At 49.9% G+C, this 16,669-nt stretch overlaps 3 protein-coding genes across 3 annotated transcripts; 2 read left to right on the forward strand and 1 right to left on the reverse strand.

The window, feature by feature from the left end:
* Window positions 1-33: 33 nt before the first annotated feature.
* PHYSODRAFT_330218 (hypothetical protein) lies at window positions 34-443 on the forward strand (the record flags this gene model as incomplete). Its single annotated transcript, XM_009526841.1, has 2 exons — window positions 34-309; window positions 366-443. The coding sequence occupies 2 exons, from the start codon at window positions 34-36 to the stop codon at window positions 441-443; spliced, it is 354 nt and encodes a 117-aa protein (XP_009525136.1).
* Window positions 444-2,637: 2,194 nt separating this feature from the next.
* PHYSODRAFT_330219 (hypothetical protein) lies at window positions 2,638-3,432 on the forward strand (the record flags this gene model as incomplete). The annotated part of the gene is made up of 1 exon (XM_009526842.1): window positions 2,638-3,432. One exon carries the CDS (start codon window positions 2,638-2,640, stop codon window positions 3,430-3,432), a length of 795 nt encoding a protein of 264 aa, XP_009525137.1.
* Window positions 3,433-4,195: 763 nt separating this feature from the next.
* On the reverse strand, window positions 4,196-6,100 carry PHYSODRAFT_492736 (hypothetical protein; the record flags this gene model as incomplete). Its single annotated transcript, XM_009526843.1, has 2 exons — window positions 4,196-5,720; window positions 5,907-6,100. 2 exons carry the CDS (start codon window positions 6,098-6,100, stop codon window positions 4,196-4,198), a joined length of 1,719 nt encoding a protein of 572 aa, XP_009525138.1.
* Window positions 6,101-16,669: the final 10,569 nt, after the last annotated feature.

Genomic DNA, 16,669 nt, shown 5'->3' on the forward strand with positions numbered 1-16,669 from the left:
ATCGACATGGGCCTCTCCACCATCTCCGCCTCCATGATCGACCCGACAGATATCGCGACGCTCTTGTCCGAGTACCTCCAGACGGTCTGTGGACCTACACAATTCATGGGCGAGATCGACGACGGCAACGAGGACGCCACGCTCGGGTTGAACACGCTCCAACGAGCCTTCAGAGGCAGCTCCAGCTCCTGGGCCAGAAAGGGCGACGGCGCTGTGATCATCAACTTCTCTAGCTCCGACACGAAAGACGTGACGGTCAACATCATGTCGGGCGGCGACAAGATCGACGAAGTGGAACGCGACGTGGAGGTCGAACATCACTGCGCTGGGCGGCAAGACGTTGTACCTGGATCGCTGGCGGCCAGGATTTCTCGGACTTCCCGGCACAGGAGGCGGGTCGTTGGTACTGTGGGTCCCGACGGCGTCGGAGGGAGGCCACCTAGAGATTGAAGCCAAACTAAACGTAAGTTAGTGACTTTAGAATCAGTAAAAATAATCAATAGATTGCAAGCGGCTGAAAGAATCGCCATCGGTGACTCTTTCAGCAATTTTTGACACTCGGGCTGTAACGCGTAAGCTGAGGCCGATACACCGTAAAGTAAACGACAGCGTTGAGATGCATGATTTCCCAAGTGAGAATGCGCGCACAAGAAACACGGAAACCGACGTAGAGGAGAGTTCCAATAGGCATGGAGCCGCATCACAGGATACCATGCAACGCAGCTCGGCAGAACCGCAACTACTGACCGACCCAGCACTTGATTCACGAGGACTGAGTCTTAAACGGAACTGTGCCAGTCCCAGCTTGCCCAGCGCGGTTGTGGAAAGCGAATTTCTCATGCCATATTTCACATTCTTCCAGGCAGTCCGAAGCTAATCTTGCAATTTTACTACTGCCTTGTACCACCCCTGGGTTTGGTTCATAGACGGGATATTTATCACTACTGACCTTGATTTAGTCGTACTTTATCGCTAGTGACCTTGAATTCAAGTATCGACCAATCAGAGGCAATCGAACCTAATCAGCTACAATATTCTACCATGTTGGCGCACTCTACCATGTTGCCTACCATGTTATACTATGATCCGCCTACCATATTACAGATCGAGCTACCGTTTACACACCATGTTAGGCCTGTGGTAGCCTTGACCAAGACTCCAGCCCTGCTCAACGAGAATGAGCCCCACTTGATATATATTGGGCTTTTGGCCTGGGCGGGTAGCCGAAGGCCCTTAACGCTCGCCTCCTTGCTTATAGCTCACTCCACTGTGTCTGCTAGTAGGCCACAACGACTACAAAGAACCCGAGTTCGTGTAAAAAACTCGTCTCGTTATAAAAAGACCCGCGCCAAGGTGTGCGTGGTTGCGACTTATGAGCACAGAGCTGGTGCCTGAGTGGGCGGTGTGCGACGGAGCCTCGCGACGTGCACTTCTATACGAGTATCGTCATGCAAAATGGTAACCGCTGCTGCCGGCTCACAGACTACACTTAAGCATTCATCGTCACCAATTTTTGACATTGACTTGTGTCGAGATTCCGTAACCAGACCAGGTGACGCATAGATAGAGGTATGTGATTGGTCAAAAATAAGGCTTTGAAGTGCTGTTGCCAGACGGCCGCGTATGGACCGAGGAGTCCTGGAGCTTGAAAGTGCTCATGAGTTTTTTCGTCTACACCTATTTTAATAGGTATTTAAAAGTGCATTCTCCTACATATTACCACCACTGGACTAGGTGCAATTCCTCCCCAGCAGGTGCGGGCACTTAGACGCCGCTGCTGGGCACCTTGTCCATCTCCTGCTGCTCGCATTGCCTTCCCGATCTGGGACTCCGGACGAGCTCGTGCTCTTGTCGGCGTTTCTCGGCGACTGGGCCACGAGATGGCGCGTGCAACAACCTCAAATACAAAGCCCTTGCTATAATATGTCTTAGTTGAGCGCAACGAAAGTTCACAGCCCGCCTCTGCTGCTAGCGGTGAGCAGACCAAAGACGTCGTATCCGCGCTCGCGACCTTGGTCATATGACTGCAAGTGCCGTGCGTGGCAGCTCTTGGGCCCCAGTACCAGGATGACCGCCACTGCTCAGACCAGTTAGTATCGAGTCTACCGAGTGAGTCTACCGATTGATAAAGTAGTTTTCATGACCACAGGGTCTGCTGTGACGGCTTGCGGCCTCGCCCAAATTGCCACTTTGTCCCGCCTAGATTAGCGCCTGCGTTCATGACGACGAAGGTAGCCATCGCAGCGAACGGTATGCTGTTCCCTTGTGCGCCCGCCGTGCGAGAAGTGGGCGAACATTTGAGCCAATCAAACAGGCAGAACCAGTGTAACGAACCCACGCTACGCTTTCACTGTTAAAAAGTTGATACACCATCGTGTTTGATCGTATCGTTGTATTGAGCTGATCAAAATTGTTATGAGAAATGGTACGCCGGAGTACAAATCCCTATACTGAAGGTACTATAGTTGGAGATTGTATTTTGACGAATTGTTTTTGACACCACCCGGTGGTCCAAATCCTAAAACCGCCCAGATTTGAAATGAATCAAAAGGGACCAAATCCCAAATCGCAATCGATTAAATCGTAAATCACAATCACTGAAATTGAGACGCACATTTCGACTGAGCTACCGTTAAGATGGCAGTGCAGCGGCATCCCGGTGTGCTGCTCGGCGGCGCGGCGCTCTACGCGGGCGTGGCCTTCGCGACGTATGTGACGCTGTACGACCCGAAGAAAAGCGGCGCCAACGCCGACGCGCCGCACGTGGACGACGCCCGGCGGCTGCAGGTGTTCGACGCGAACGCGGCGCAGTACGACCGCGAGGTGGACTGGGACGAGCGGCTCACGGGCATCTCGCTCATGCGGCGCTTCCTGCTGCGGCGCGCGCGCGGCCGCGTGCTGGAGGTGGCGGTCGGCACAGGCCGCAACCTGGCCTTCTACCCGCCGAGCGCAGATGTGGTGCTGACGGACTTCAGTCGGGGCATGCTGGACCAGGTTTCGACTGCGCAGCGGCAGCAAGTGGCCAGCTGCGAGCTGCGCGTGATGCGCGCGGACGAGCTGGCGTTCGGCGAGGGCGAGTTCGACACGGTGGTAGACACCTTCGGGCTCTGCAGCATGGACGACTCGGCGCGCGCGCTGCGGGAGATGCAGCGCGTGTGCAAGCAGGACGGCCGCATCCTGCTGCTCGAGCACGGGCGCAGCAGCTACGCGTGGCTGTCGGGCCTGCTGGACAAGTTCGCGGACCTGCACGCGCAGAAGTGGGGCTGCCACTGGAACCGGGACATCCTGGTGCTGGTGGAGCAAGCCGGCCTGGAGGTCGAGACGGTGCACCGCTTCCACTTCGGCACGACCTACTACATCGTCGCCAAGCCTGGACGCGGCGCTGCTGCAGCTGTTAGTGATGATGAGGAGAAGGAGACGGAGGAGAAGTAATTGATACGGAAAGGATGTTTAGAGCAACGTGGCGCGTCGTGATGTCCTAGAGCTGGAGTTTGACGCTGTATACATGTATATGGTTGCCGGTGATCCATCTGCATCTCTGTCTGGGGTGGCTACTTCGTACTTGGCTGTGGTGATCTGCTTCTCCTTGGTGGCTTCGTATTTCTTGGTTGCGGTGGTCTGCATCTCTTCGCTCTTGGTGTCTGGTGGCTGTTCTCAGCGTTGCAATTGTCACGTTGTCGGCTTTGAAGCACACCGTGAACGTCAAGTCGTGGTCATCACGAGAATTCACACCGTGAATTTTACAGTCAACTTGTCAGGTTGTACACCTGAGGGAGGCATAACTGAGGGCTCAAGGCTGCTTCCGATCCGATGTAAAGTGGAATCTTATTAACGCTAATATTATTGTGCCATCGCTTCTTAGCTGCCCTGTACAGTAGATGCTAACGAAACAGGTCTAAGCAGCGGATACATTGCATCAGCACCAATCCGTCACGCCTTGAGGGCCATACCAACAGCCTTGCTAAGGTGAAGCTCGTGCCAAGTTATGTTGGTTTTGTGTTACACTCAACACGTGACTACAGCTCGGGAGTTATCCGTGCAATGCGAACAATACGAGAAGAGCGTATTGCTGACATCAATCTACTTCGAAGCTATAGTATGCTTCTATCTCACTAACTCGTTTACAATCAATAACGAGTTCTAGCGCCTCTTTGGCGATTTCATCCGTGACGACTCACAAACATCCGTCCTACATCTAGCTGACGTTGAGCTGCGCGTTGACCTCCAAGTGGCCTCCCTGGCGGGCGATGGGCACCCACAGCACGAGCGAACCTCCGCCAGTACCGGGAAGACCCAGGAAACCCGGACGCCAGCGGTCGAGGTACAGCGTCTTGCCACCCAGAGCCGTGACATTTGATTTCCACTGAGCGGTGCCTCCAGCCTTGATGTCGACTTCGTCGATCTTGTCACCGCCCGACATAATGTTGACCGTCACGTCCTTCGTGTCCTTGCTCGTGAAGTTGACAATGACCGCACCGTCGCCCTTCTTGGACCAGGAGAGCGTGCTGTTCTTGAAGGCTTTCTTGAGTGCGTTCATGCCCAGGGTGGCGGCCTCATCGCCGTCGTCGATCTCGCCCATGAACTGCGTCGGACCGCAGATCGTCTGCAGGAATTCAGCGAACAGCGTCGACAGATCCGTGGGCTCGAGACCCGTGACGGAGGCCATCGTAATGGCGTTATCGATGAACACGTAGGCTTTGTGTTTCGCGGCCAAGGACGTGCCGTTGTCACTCTTGCCAGACTTGATGAGGTCGTTGATGATGACGCCGAACGTCTTGCGGAGGGTGTCACGGGTCTTGTAGGCCGTGGCCAACGTCGACTCGGAGATCATTTGGCTCATGCAGTTGTTGGTCACCGTGGCGATGTCGTACAGCACGAGGTCCGACTGGCTGATCTTGAGGCGGATCTCGGAGTCCTTGATCTTGGGGTTCTCCTCGCGGTACTCGTTCACCGTCATCCAGACCTGGTTGGTCAGCGACCGCATCTCCTCGCCGCACGTCGTGTTCTGCTTCATGGCCGTCTCGAGACTCGAGATCTCACCATCCGTGATGGCCTCGGCAGCCTCCGTGAAGTTGGCCCTCTTCATGAAGGCCTTGAACTTCTCCCAGCTGTGGATGATGTCGTCGTCGTAACTCAGCACCAGCAGCAACACGAACTGGGCCGTGGGGAGCAGACCACGGGCCAGGTTTAGGTTGGCGGGCACATTCTTGCCCATGCAGGCATAGATCGTAGCGGGAAGATCGGCGACGACGTAGTTCGTCTGGTACAGCAGCAGTAGGAGCTTCTCCTGGGACGTCTGCGGGTCGTTGACCATTTGGTTACGCGTGAAACGCACGATCGCTCTCGTGGCTGTCATGAGCATGTTGACGCATCTGACCGCCCACGTCACCTTCTTGCCGAGCTTCGCGAGCTGGCCGAAGACACCGAAACTCGCCATACTGAGAGCGGACATGGCCACGGCCGAGATCTTGGCGACGTTCTCACGGCCGCAGTCGTTGTTCTGCTGGATGCACTGCATGCCGCACTCAACCGGGTACTCCATCGGGCACTCGGTCCAGCACGTGTTGGTCAGGTCGTTGCGGTCGAAGTTGCTCGGGCAGGTGTCCATGATGTGGGATTCGCGGTAGCAAGCCGAGTCTCCGCCTTTGCTGTAAGGTCCGACCCAGTTGCGGTAGTTGGACCGGACAGTGCTCACAGCGTTCGAAGGCGAGGCCATTTCACTCACCGGAGGGATCGAGTCCGCACCAGACCCCGAGAAGGAGAAAGCGGGCACCACCGAGTTGTCGGAGCCCGAGGAGGAGTCGGACGAGTCCGACGAAGTAGGCGCGTCCGTAGCCTTGTTGAAGGAGTCTGATCCAGAGTCCGAGTCCGAAAACTCCGAGCCATGGCCCGAGGAGATCAAGGACTTGACAGCGTCCATGTAGTCGGAGCCCATCATACTCTTGAGCGCTTCGGGTGACAGGGTCTCCATGCCCGTGCTCGAGCCGGACGAGGCGGTGGAATCGTCGTCATCGTTCCAGAAGGTCCAGTCGATGGCTTGTGTATTGGTGGTCGCGGCGATCACCGTCAACAGGATGAACGCGGCCTTTGATCGAACCATCTTGAAGTGCTTGTGACGGGCACTTGACGCTTGAGGCTCTAAAACTCAAGCTCGGGTGTGTCCGAGGATGCAAAAGGAAGAATGAGCTCATCTTGGCGTTTCAAACCGTTTGTTTGGCTCCTTTAGGATGGATACTGTACCTGCTGTCGGTCACTTGGGCCGTATCGATCGACAGGCGCCGGCGGAGACCCCAAGCAATCGAGCCGGTACAACTTTGCGGCGTCATGACCAGGATTAAACCCAGCGGAACAAGACCGGGCAGTGGGGAGATGGGGGAGGTCCCTGTGGCGTTTTTGACGCACTCAAGAGTTTCGGCTTTGGGCTCCTGTCTTGCTTTTCGTATGCCCGCACCGTTTCAGGCACGTCAAGCACTTTTTGTAGTTGACACCAGATGTATCGGAGGCCCACATTCCCGCGATACGCCGTTTAACCTGCTTTTCGGTAGCGTGGGCCGCGACGGTACGAGCGTTGGAACGGCGACGACCAGGATGAAAGTTCTCACGTGCGAGAAATGTTCACGTGGACCGCACCACCTGCACTTGTCGTGTACGTGTGGTTAGCTGAGAATCGACGAATGTTTTTCGGCACATTCGCTATTGAGGCTTGCTCGGACACATTGTACTCGCTGGAGGCAGTCGATCTTGGGTTCACACTAGCGAAGATCTCCGCGCCTATCTTGTCGTCGCAGTACGCATTACATACTCTATCAACATGTGCATTTTACACGCTGTTGTCTCGGTGATGCAGAGTTCGTAAAAGTTATTCTTGAACGCTCATTGGCGGGTTGGATTGGTGTTGGATTGTGTATGAATGGAGGTATTGGAAACTTTTGAAAACTGAATATACTATTGTAAGTACATGTAGTATGCTGGTACTAAGTGTACAATTGCCCCTGCAGTCTAAAGACGTGTATTCAAGACGCTGCTGCTCGACCGCCGTCGGCTCGCTCAGAGGAAAGCATCTGCTGTGCTCTGCTAGTCATCCAATCGACCGAGTTCGACGGCTTCGAGCGCAGGCCAATCTCGAACTCCATCTCGACGATATGCTCTGTCAAGGCAGTAACACACGAACCGAGGGACTGGAGTGCAGAACCGAAGCGTGGAAATGGCTCACCGACTCCATGGCGCCACGCGTACCGCATGAATTATACCCCCTGGAGAAAAACATATTGACTTTGTCAGCCATCGCACCAATCAGCGTGACGGAAATCTTTACGAATGCTGCGTCACCACGGAGAAACGCCACATCCAATTTGGATTCCAAAGTCTTGTCGTTGGGAAAATGGCACGAGCATGCAGCGAAAAGCGATGGCGGTACATACCGTATTAATCCCAGGTACATGTACGTACATGTACACAGTACATTACGGCACCACCGACAATTCACAGCATTTGCTGCAAATCATACATGTACCAGTGTCTCCCTTCACATTTCCTAATAATACAAAGTTACAGTATATATTATTAGTATGTTGAAATAAGGAGGTTGCTTTTGGTTGACCCACCAGCAAAAATCGGCAAATTCGTTGCAAGTTATCTGTGCGCTGTACAGGTTTTTTTTAACTGTGAACAAGTTCACGCCGGAGTCCAACCGTCGGACTACAATGTACATGTACAATGTTGTCCTGTTTGAAGTTTGAAGTCAAATGTGGACCTCTGACCAAGAAGTACACCACAATCAAGATATTGCTCAGGCAGAAGCAGTGACTTGGAACAGTACAGTGGCAGCTCATCCCTCGCCATCCGCTTCCCTAGAACGGAGTGCTCACAAAGAAAAAGGAAGCCGTGACGGGGCCCCAAAAAGATCGCGAACACCAATTTGAGCAACACGGACCTCTGCGACGAACGCCCAGCGACCCGTGCGCATTCACGCGCTACGAAGTCACGTGCTCTAATGCGCTGGGAGCTGCTGGCCATTCGTCTTGAGATCTCCCTCCAGCTCACAATTTTCGACCATGGCTCTGCCACTGCGATTGCTCAAACTCCACTCTTGGCGAGTTGGTCCTGCTCAGCGACAACGGCGCTATGGCCGTCAAAATGATCATAGTCGCCAGCTTGTCCAGCAACATGATCCCAGTTGGGATCTGTTCATCACCTTCGCCTCGTCCTTGTTTTCGTGTATCGGCCAGTTTCTTCTGACGCGGCGTCGTCGATGAGTCCTTGGAGCGGATTGGCCACAGTGGCCACGACGATGTGGCCGGGTGAACAGATACAGTACGGAGGTGCTCCTGATGAAAGCCGACATTCAAACGCACTGGAGAAATGGCCGCCACCGAATACTGTACACTGTATACACCAAGACCGTGTGGTGGGAGACATCGCTGGACCTCCAGAACCAGCGCTGGTCGCGTTCTGGGCTCGTCTCACACAAAAAGAGTCGGATTCAACAAGCGACGTTGTCTGTCAGCTTGACGGCCATGAAGATTAACAGGTACAAATTGTGTACAAAACACAATGTTTTCCGCTGTACATTTGTTTTGTCAGTTCGGTGATCGGAAGCACCCAGTTGAAGCACTGCGTTGAAGTGTTCAAAGTCCGAACAGCAGTGATTGTCTACTTCAACGCTTTGCGCACGCGTAAATTGCACCCAAAGCTTCCGGCTCCACCACCGCAAAAACGTGGGGCTGTAGTTGGCTGGGGAAGTTCAGACACGAGTTACACATCGGCCATTTTGCGAAGCATCGCGATTCCATCACCTTGGATTGAAGTTAATCTTCATGGCCCATCACCCAAACTACGAGCGCGTACAGCGCTGTAGACGAACGCAGCGACCTAGAGTGGAGCGTTGAGTGAGATTGCGAGTCTCGTATTAAGCCAAGTCGCCCAAGTCCGTTGGATTGCGATTTACTGCACGTGGCCCTAAATGGCGACCAGCAGCTTCCGAATGCGGCCAGAATTGATATGGACATACCTATAATTACCGTATTTTAATGGATAGTGTTTGTTGGGGATATTGGTTCTCTACCCGTTCAGACACGCCATTGCTGACTCGAGACCTATATATTTTTTGAAGAGCAAATAATAGTGTATCTACGGTTACCTTTGTTTACTCTTTGTAGTTTTGAAGCAGCCACGCTTCAAATACAAGCGGCAACCCGAGAAACGATGTACCAGAATGTTATAGTGATGGTATTTTAATGTATTATGCTCCATTTTATTAAAAATTACCAGCCAACGGTAGTATGGATAGCTATGCGGATGGAGAAGAATGGCAACACTACATGTAGACTACAAGCCAGCAAATTGTACTGCATGATGTAGTACAATTTGCTGGCTTCATGGAGTGGCATGAATGTCCAACTGATCGGGAATGCGTACGAACCAGCTGAAGTAGCACAAGCTCGTCGGCAACGCAGTTTTCGAGTAGTCTACGTTATATATTAAATCTGTGCTGGACTCCCAAATACTTTAAGTTCATCTTTATCCATGCGAACGCTGACTCAGAAATCCTCCATTGAGGTTTATCAAACTAAAACTTCCTTTTTCGTCGCATCAAAAGGCAAAACACGATCCGAAGTGCCTGCTAGGAACAAACTATACATGACAATATATTCGCCGCCGAAGAATGAGAGTTTAGCGAACAGGGTCACTATTCGACAAGACTTAAGCAAACAATTTATGTGATGTAATGTATTTACGTTTCGTGTACTCGAAAAATTCTGCGTAAATACAAATAGATAATTCACTACGCCACTAAGTTGTACAGTACGATTCGCGTCCGGAAAAACCGTGGTTCGCAATGTCCTGCCGGACAAGTTGCAGTTTGAGGAACGAGCAATGTTTGCTAAGACTGAAATAATTACAGGAATAACAGTTCGATGACCGGTAAGCGGTGGTAACGGCAGAAAGCTATTATACCTAAGCCGATAACTTTGTAGTTACGGTGCAGAGGTTCTGCTAGCTGCAGACTACAAGAATTAATGGGCCTACAGGTGGTGGAAACGCGCTGTCGTGGGTGCATCGTACTATAATCATTATAGGTTCGAGACAATGGCTGTCGCTGCCAGAAGAACCAACGGAAGCGGTTTCTGGGCTGAGGTTTCGTGATAAAATGTCATTTAACGGCAAATACCTCCCTTTTCAACATTTCGTTTCATTTTCAAGGCAGTGTATATTGTACTTTGAAGTGATCACTTACAATAATTTTAACATGAAATGTGATGAGCATGAGCGCGTTGACTTTGTACCGAGAATGATCGTAAACAAGACGTTTTGTACGTCCCGACCTCGTGGCCGGGATAACCTGACTACCCGATGGTCAAAACGCGACCGGTCCTCTCGTCGATCGATGTTAAGCTTCGTAGAATTCGCCAAGTAGCATGGAACACAATAGCGGCTTCGTAGGTGGTGGGGCTAGCCTATGAGATTGGTGTCAAGTGTGATCGCTTCCTTTCAAAGGCATTGCCAGTTCATTTATCGTCACTCCGAAGAATTGAACATCGACGCAGAATTAGTGGATTGGTACTTCAACGCTTGGGGTTTGAAAAACCCGCCGCGGAGATTTCACCTCCTCCTGCTTGTCGGATTTGGATTCCACGGATTTAGTTTTATCTTAACTTCAGTTATTTTGTAGCCAGCAGAACGGTTATCGACAACTAGTTAATCAACGGAATTTCCTTCCTAAGGACGGTGGAGTTGGAACATCCAGCTTGGGTGGTAGCCACAGATGGATGTGGTCCCCAGTCACAGCTAGATTGATGCACTGACCTGGGCTTCTATGGCGCACAAGTAATGAACCACTTCCAAATTCTCCACCAAGCACTCAAGCCGGACCCCCTATTTCTCGTTCCAGCAGGTGGACCGTAAGAAATAGCCGCTCAGTGGTGATGCGGTTATTTCCGGTAACTGCGGCAACGCCAGACGAAAAAACAAGGTATAAACGACATACGCCTTTTGCTCCCCTTACCTATCTTAGAGTGTTTAAGCACTTGGTTGCTGGGCTCCCGTTTCATGAAAGTGGATATCATTGCGAATTCGCCAAGTAGCATGGAACACAATAGCGGTATGTACCCTCCAAAGCAGTAGTTGTACTTTGTTGTGCCGCCTCCAGTCGTCTAGTGGGTCAGCAACAGTCGCCATTCCAGATCAACCTTAACCTTTATTACTCATAGCCCACGCGTGGACTCACTTCAAAACGTCGATACTATTGCTGTCTGGCCTATTTAGAGATACCCGTCCGCATACAAATAAACGAGATAGAGATCTGTTCAGCGCCTTTTGCCCGGCTTCAAACAGAGTCGTCTTCATGAAAAAATGTCCGGACAAAGATTATGGTCGAGAAAATAGCGACCTGATCGCAACATTTTGCCAAGTATGTATTTAGAATCGGTGTTGGTATACCCGAGGTACACCTCTACGTATAAGAGAAGGAATGCAAGCCGCACAGCGTTAAGCAAGTACTGCCGTAGTAGCAACAGCGGCCAAGATTGGGCCGAAAATTGGCCTATTATATCTGTTCGACATTTTGTTTCTTAGCCGTTCTAATGGTGGTAGGAGGTGAAACTAAGCAAGAGCCGACCACATAAGCACTTTTAAATATTGTGTAGACGCTATTGTAAGCACTACCAACTCGATAGAGCGTTACTGGACCAATGATTTACTCCCAAAGTGGGAATCCCTACAATTTCGTCATGGGTACAACAAGTTGACGCCTTATGGCTGTTGAAGGCTAACCAGTTATGTCCCAACAGTGCATGTATCACGTGAATTCATTTAGCTTGCTGCGCTGTTTTCAATGTGTCTGTAGAGCTTGGACCATTGCCCTTATCATTTTAGAGGTAGATAGGCTGCACGGAGACTACCAATCGACTTTCCGCACTAACTATGATCTGATAAATAAATGCTGTTGCTTCTGGGGATCAGTGGCAAGTCACTCGTACTTCATTGCGCCATTTAAAGCTCTTTAGAATCAGTTACATTGCTTTGTGTTCGATCCGAGTGTGTAGCGATTGAAACGGTCGAACATTGTTTTTCGCGTGCCCCAGACTAGGAGAGGGCTTTGGGCACCATGGCGTCAGGCTTTTAATATTTATTACCCAGCCTCAAAGCCCACCGGTGGGCTCGGTCCAAATCCCACGCGTGGGCTCAAAAACAATAGTTGTAGATAAGACGTTTTCGCTTTCCATTGCTGTACGGTGGGGTTTATCGACCTCAGAAAATATAGTCTGAAATCCACGGTAAGGCCCCCCAAAAAGAATCTGAGCATCACATCATGAATAACAGGGGTCAGACACCGTCGCAGCGATATCATCTCCGTGAGCGTTGAATGAATGAGCGTCGGTGGGCATCCAAGCCTCACCAAAGGGTGAATAGGTGCTTCCTTCTTTGGCATCAGCAGTAAATCCCAATCTTGTAATCGAAGAGTCGGAAAAAATCGTGCCCCACTGGCAGCTACTACTCCGTACGATGGAGGGGCAGCTCCACGAGCCACCACACTCATCCCGTCAGCATCAGGGTCAGGTAGCACGCGATCAAAAAATTGTGTCAGCTGATGACACAACGTCAAAATAGCTCTCAACTCCACTAGCGTTCCGAGCAACGATTGCAACTTGGAGCACATATTATCAAAGAACTCGTGCACAGTAGGCCAACGATGAGAAAAATCGTAAAGACACCACATCTTTTGTCTTGCAAGTTCACGACAAAGGCAACGGAACTTGATTGCTCCTGTTCCCAGTGGTTCACGAGCATCATCTCGAGGATGCCATACTTGAAAAGCTGTTGATGTATTCCACCAAACCGGATTGAAAAGTGCATACTAAAGCTTTTTTGCCTTGGTGTACCGGAGTTCACAGGTCGAAGACCTGTGCTTGGTCCCGGCAAAAAACTTGTAACTTTCCAAAACCGGGTACCAAACCGGGTCTCTCTTTTTTAATTGTAATGTTTAAGCTAATATCTGCCGGAATCGGGTACCCGTCGATAAATGCTAAGATTTATGCACATTATTTACCAAAGGTTGATACTAATCGTTCATTCTTTACCAAAACCTGCGTTCAAACACTTACGGACGCTCCAGTACACTATGAGCGTCATGGCCTCGCTGAAGGCGTATCAATTTGCGCCATAATCGACCAAGCTTAACTGAAGATGACCAATATGACTTGTCTAGCTGCAGGCTGCATTTTTTACATGTCAATTTGCTCAATACTCAATCACTTAGCCGAAGATGCCCAACCTCGTGTCTCTCGCCAAACCAACCAGCTCAACTCGACAGTGACACGAGCATCGTTCGTTTGAAGTAGGCTTTCTATACCTGCGTTGAAGCGCCCACTTCCAAGGACTTGGCACATTAACGTATTTCTCATTCCGCAATTTACCCTTAAGTTAAAAGGTCAAGATCAGCGCACCATGCATCTCTCCTTCGTTCCGCTAGATCTCTCGTCTGATCGTTAGCACACAACATAGTACTAAATGAGCACAGTATACCTTACCTGCAAACTGAATGAAATAGCTCTCTCGTTGCTGGCGTCAACGCAGCCATTGGACGCTGACCAGGGTGTTATTCCCGGGCAGATGCTGCGGCTGCGAAGCAGGCGCAGTAGATGCCCACGTTAGAATCAACTAGAGAGTTCGGCTGGTAGTGCTCTTTTAAGATCCTTAAAAGGATTAAAAACAACACAACTTTGAGATTTACTCAATTGTTATCCGTTATCATCGTTCATGAAACTATTCGCCGACCTGTGTACCCTACGCTCCGGGTTGCCTATTTGGCCATTTCTGTCGTCGCCAGTCTTGTAACAATTTTCGTCACCAGAGCGGGAGCATTGTTGCCTTCCATCTAGTTGGTTTAGGGGGATCTTGAAGCAGGAAGACCATTTACGCAAGAAAGATCCATACCGAAGTCTTGGTAGTTCAGCCAGACTATTTACGCGAGAAAGATCCATACCGAAGTCTTGGTAGTTCAGCTATAGGTCGATACCAAATCAATACGCTTTCATCCGTATGAGTGTCTAGTGCCTGAACGAATTTCTGAAGTAACAGAAAACGCTGTCTTCGAATGGTCTCAGCAATTACTGGTACTCCCACTCCATCATCATCCTTTAGCTGAGTAGCAAATGCTGTGCTAACGATGTTGATGCCACCTCGTCAAGTACTAACCCTGTTGTACAGAATATACCGAGTAACCACACTCTGCCAGCGCCTACTAAAGTCCTTAGGTTAGTCGTTATAGCAGATGTAAATTCCAGAGGCAATATGTTCTTCAGCGGTTTGTTCCGAGGCCAACGGCGTTGGGGTCGTAAAAATTACAGTACATTTCTAGCTTGTTATAAACATTTCTTCGTGTGATTCTTGTGCAACCAGCGATACTTGCACATTTTAACGTAATTATAGCGGAACGAGCGCATCGACGCCAGCATCGATGCAGCTCACTTCCACAACATTGATTTTTTGGCTAGATATATCTGATAAGAATGTAATGTGGAAGCCCATTTAAGTAAAGGACTCGTGAGAAAAAAAACATGAGTGGAATAAAGTCAATGCCGAGAAGAGACTGACATTCTCCCACTGATTCTGCACACGTCAATTGTTGCCGGAGCGCACTTACACCAGCGTTTACATTTGTCGACCGCGACGCTGGCATCACCGAGAACAGAGCGACAGCTTAACTGCTAAATGCCAAAAGGTATGCAAGCATTCATGCAAAGTCCGTATCTAGTTATGAACCCTGCCTTGATTCGGGCTCCGTCCAGGTTACAGATGTAGACTGGTCGAACACATCAACCGATACGGGTACTTAGGATGCATGTTCTCCAATCCCAGCGCACAAACTGTCAGAGGAATGCTGGGGTGCTGTGCGCGACGCCCCTGTGTAGGTAAGATTGCGTACATTCTTAGAAACTAGTGCAGACCTACAAACGGCTGCTGTTATGGTGGGGCGGTTGGCGGCGTCGGGATCGGGCAGCTATAGAAACCTATATTACGAGCTAGCGGTATCACCGCACACACGGAACGTAATTTCATCCTCCTTGCCGTCAACGTGCTACCGTAGCACGCACAGGTAAAGCAAGGTACCTGCAGCAGTACAGCATCAATTTTTGACTATCTGGTAGTTGTGGTTATCCTGACCAGGTAAGTGCTTCTGTTTTGTACGTATGCTAGAAATGCCGGCACAAGTCTTTGCAGTGCACACGCCAGAAGAATGGTGTCCTCAGACCAGACCAATACTGATCATCTTCCACCCAGAACTTGGCTCATTTCGTGGACAGAGAAATACTAAGAGTTGGCTGATCTCGGTCGTCGTTGGTAGGAAAAGTACCCAATTATTTACAAATATTATAAAACAATTGAACCATTATTGTAACGAGCAAATTTTACTTCGCAATGCACAATTACGTACGGTATATGATTATTTTAATATTGTAGGTCATAATTGAAATTAAATCATTTGAATGAAACGGCGTATATGCCTCGAGGCATTTAAACATGTACATGGATGCAAAAAACTGGCTGCAACCCCAAGCAATCGGAGTCTAGGTGAGCAGAAAGCTGTTCTCCATCTTTGGTACAACCGTGAGCTAAAATTTTCGTCGCCCCCTACATGAATCTAGACTGCTTTTTCCAGCATGGCCGAGCTGTTTGAGTGGTTCTCTGTAGAGCTCTTCAAAGTAGATTGTTAGACAAACTACAGTTTGGCACTCAGCTTTACGGTCACGCACGCAGAGCGTAACGTTCAACGCCCTACATTTTCGCTTCGGACTGCTTTTGTAGACAGCCCATGCATCTACATGTACTGTATAATACATGTACCGGTAGAACTGTCGTTGTATTTATTGAGAAGCGTTTGGAAGTACACTCCACGACAAAATGATATGGACACCACCAAAAGTGGCTGTAACTTCGTCAATTTTTATCGTTTTAAGGTGCGGTTTGGACTAGAGTTGCAGAACACGCTGATAAAGATCTGAACGTTGCTAACACGCGCGCTTTTGCGCTTCTTCAGGTAGCTCACATACAAATCACTGGTTCTGCCCAGGTGACAAAACTTATGGACAGCTAATCCCCATACAAAATCCTATATTAACCAAAAACCCTTACAAATGATACGACTTGGACTTTGTATGGGGCGACAAAGGAACCAGCCTCACGGCGATACTCGCGACGTTAGACAAAGATCTGATGGCATTATCGTGTACTAGAAGGTGTGTTTAGTAACCTGTAATAAACACATCGACCATCGCACAAAACTGAGCAAGTAGTAAGCGACTGAAATTTCGAGTGGTGGCTACCATGTATTATCTGATGATTTGCGAGGCACGTTCAGTTGCATCCTAGTTAGTGCCAATTTGTAGCTCTGTATGCTGCTATATCTTGGATATACAATTGTCTTCTCCATTCTAAACTGTTGGTCGATGATATATGGCTCAGTACTAAGGTAGAGTGGAGAAATCATGGGTTCCTTTGTCGCCCCATACAAAGTCCAAGTCGTATCATTTGTAAGGGTTTTTGGTTAATATAGGATTTTGTATGGGGATTAGCTGTCCATAAGTTTTGTCACCTGGGCAGAACCAGTGATTTGTATGTGAGCTACCTGAAGAAGCGCAAAAGCGCGCGTGTTAGCAACGTTCAGATC

The sequence above is a fragment of the Phytophthora sojae genome (assembly GCF_000149755.1).
Source record: "Phytophthora sojae unplaced genomic scaffold PHYSOscaffold_3, whole genome shotgun sequence".
In the NCBI taxonomy this organism is placed as follows: Eukaryota; Oomycota; class Peronosporomycetes; order Peronosporales; family Peronosporaceae; genus Phytophthora; species Phytophthora sojae.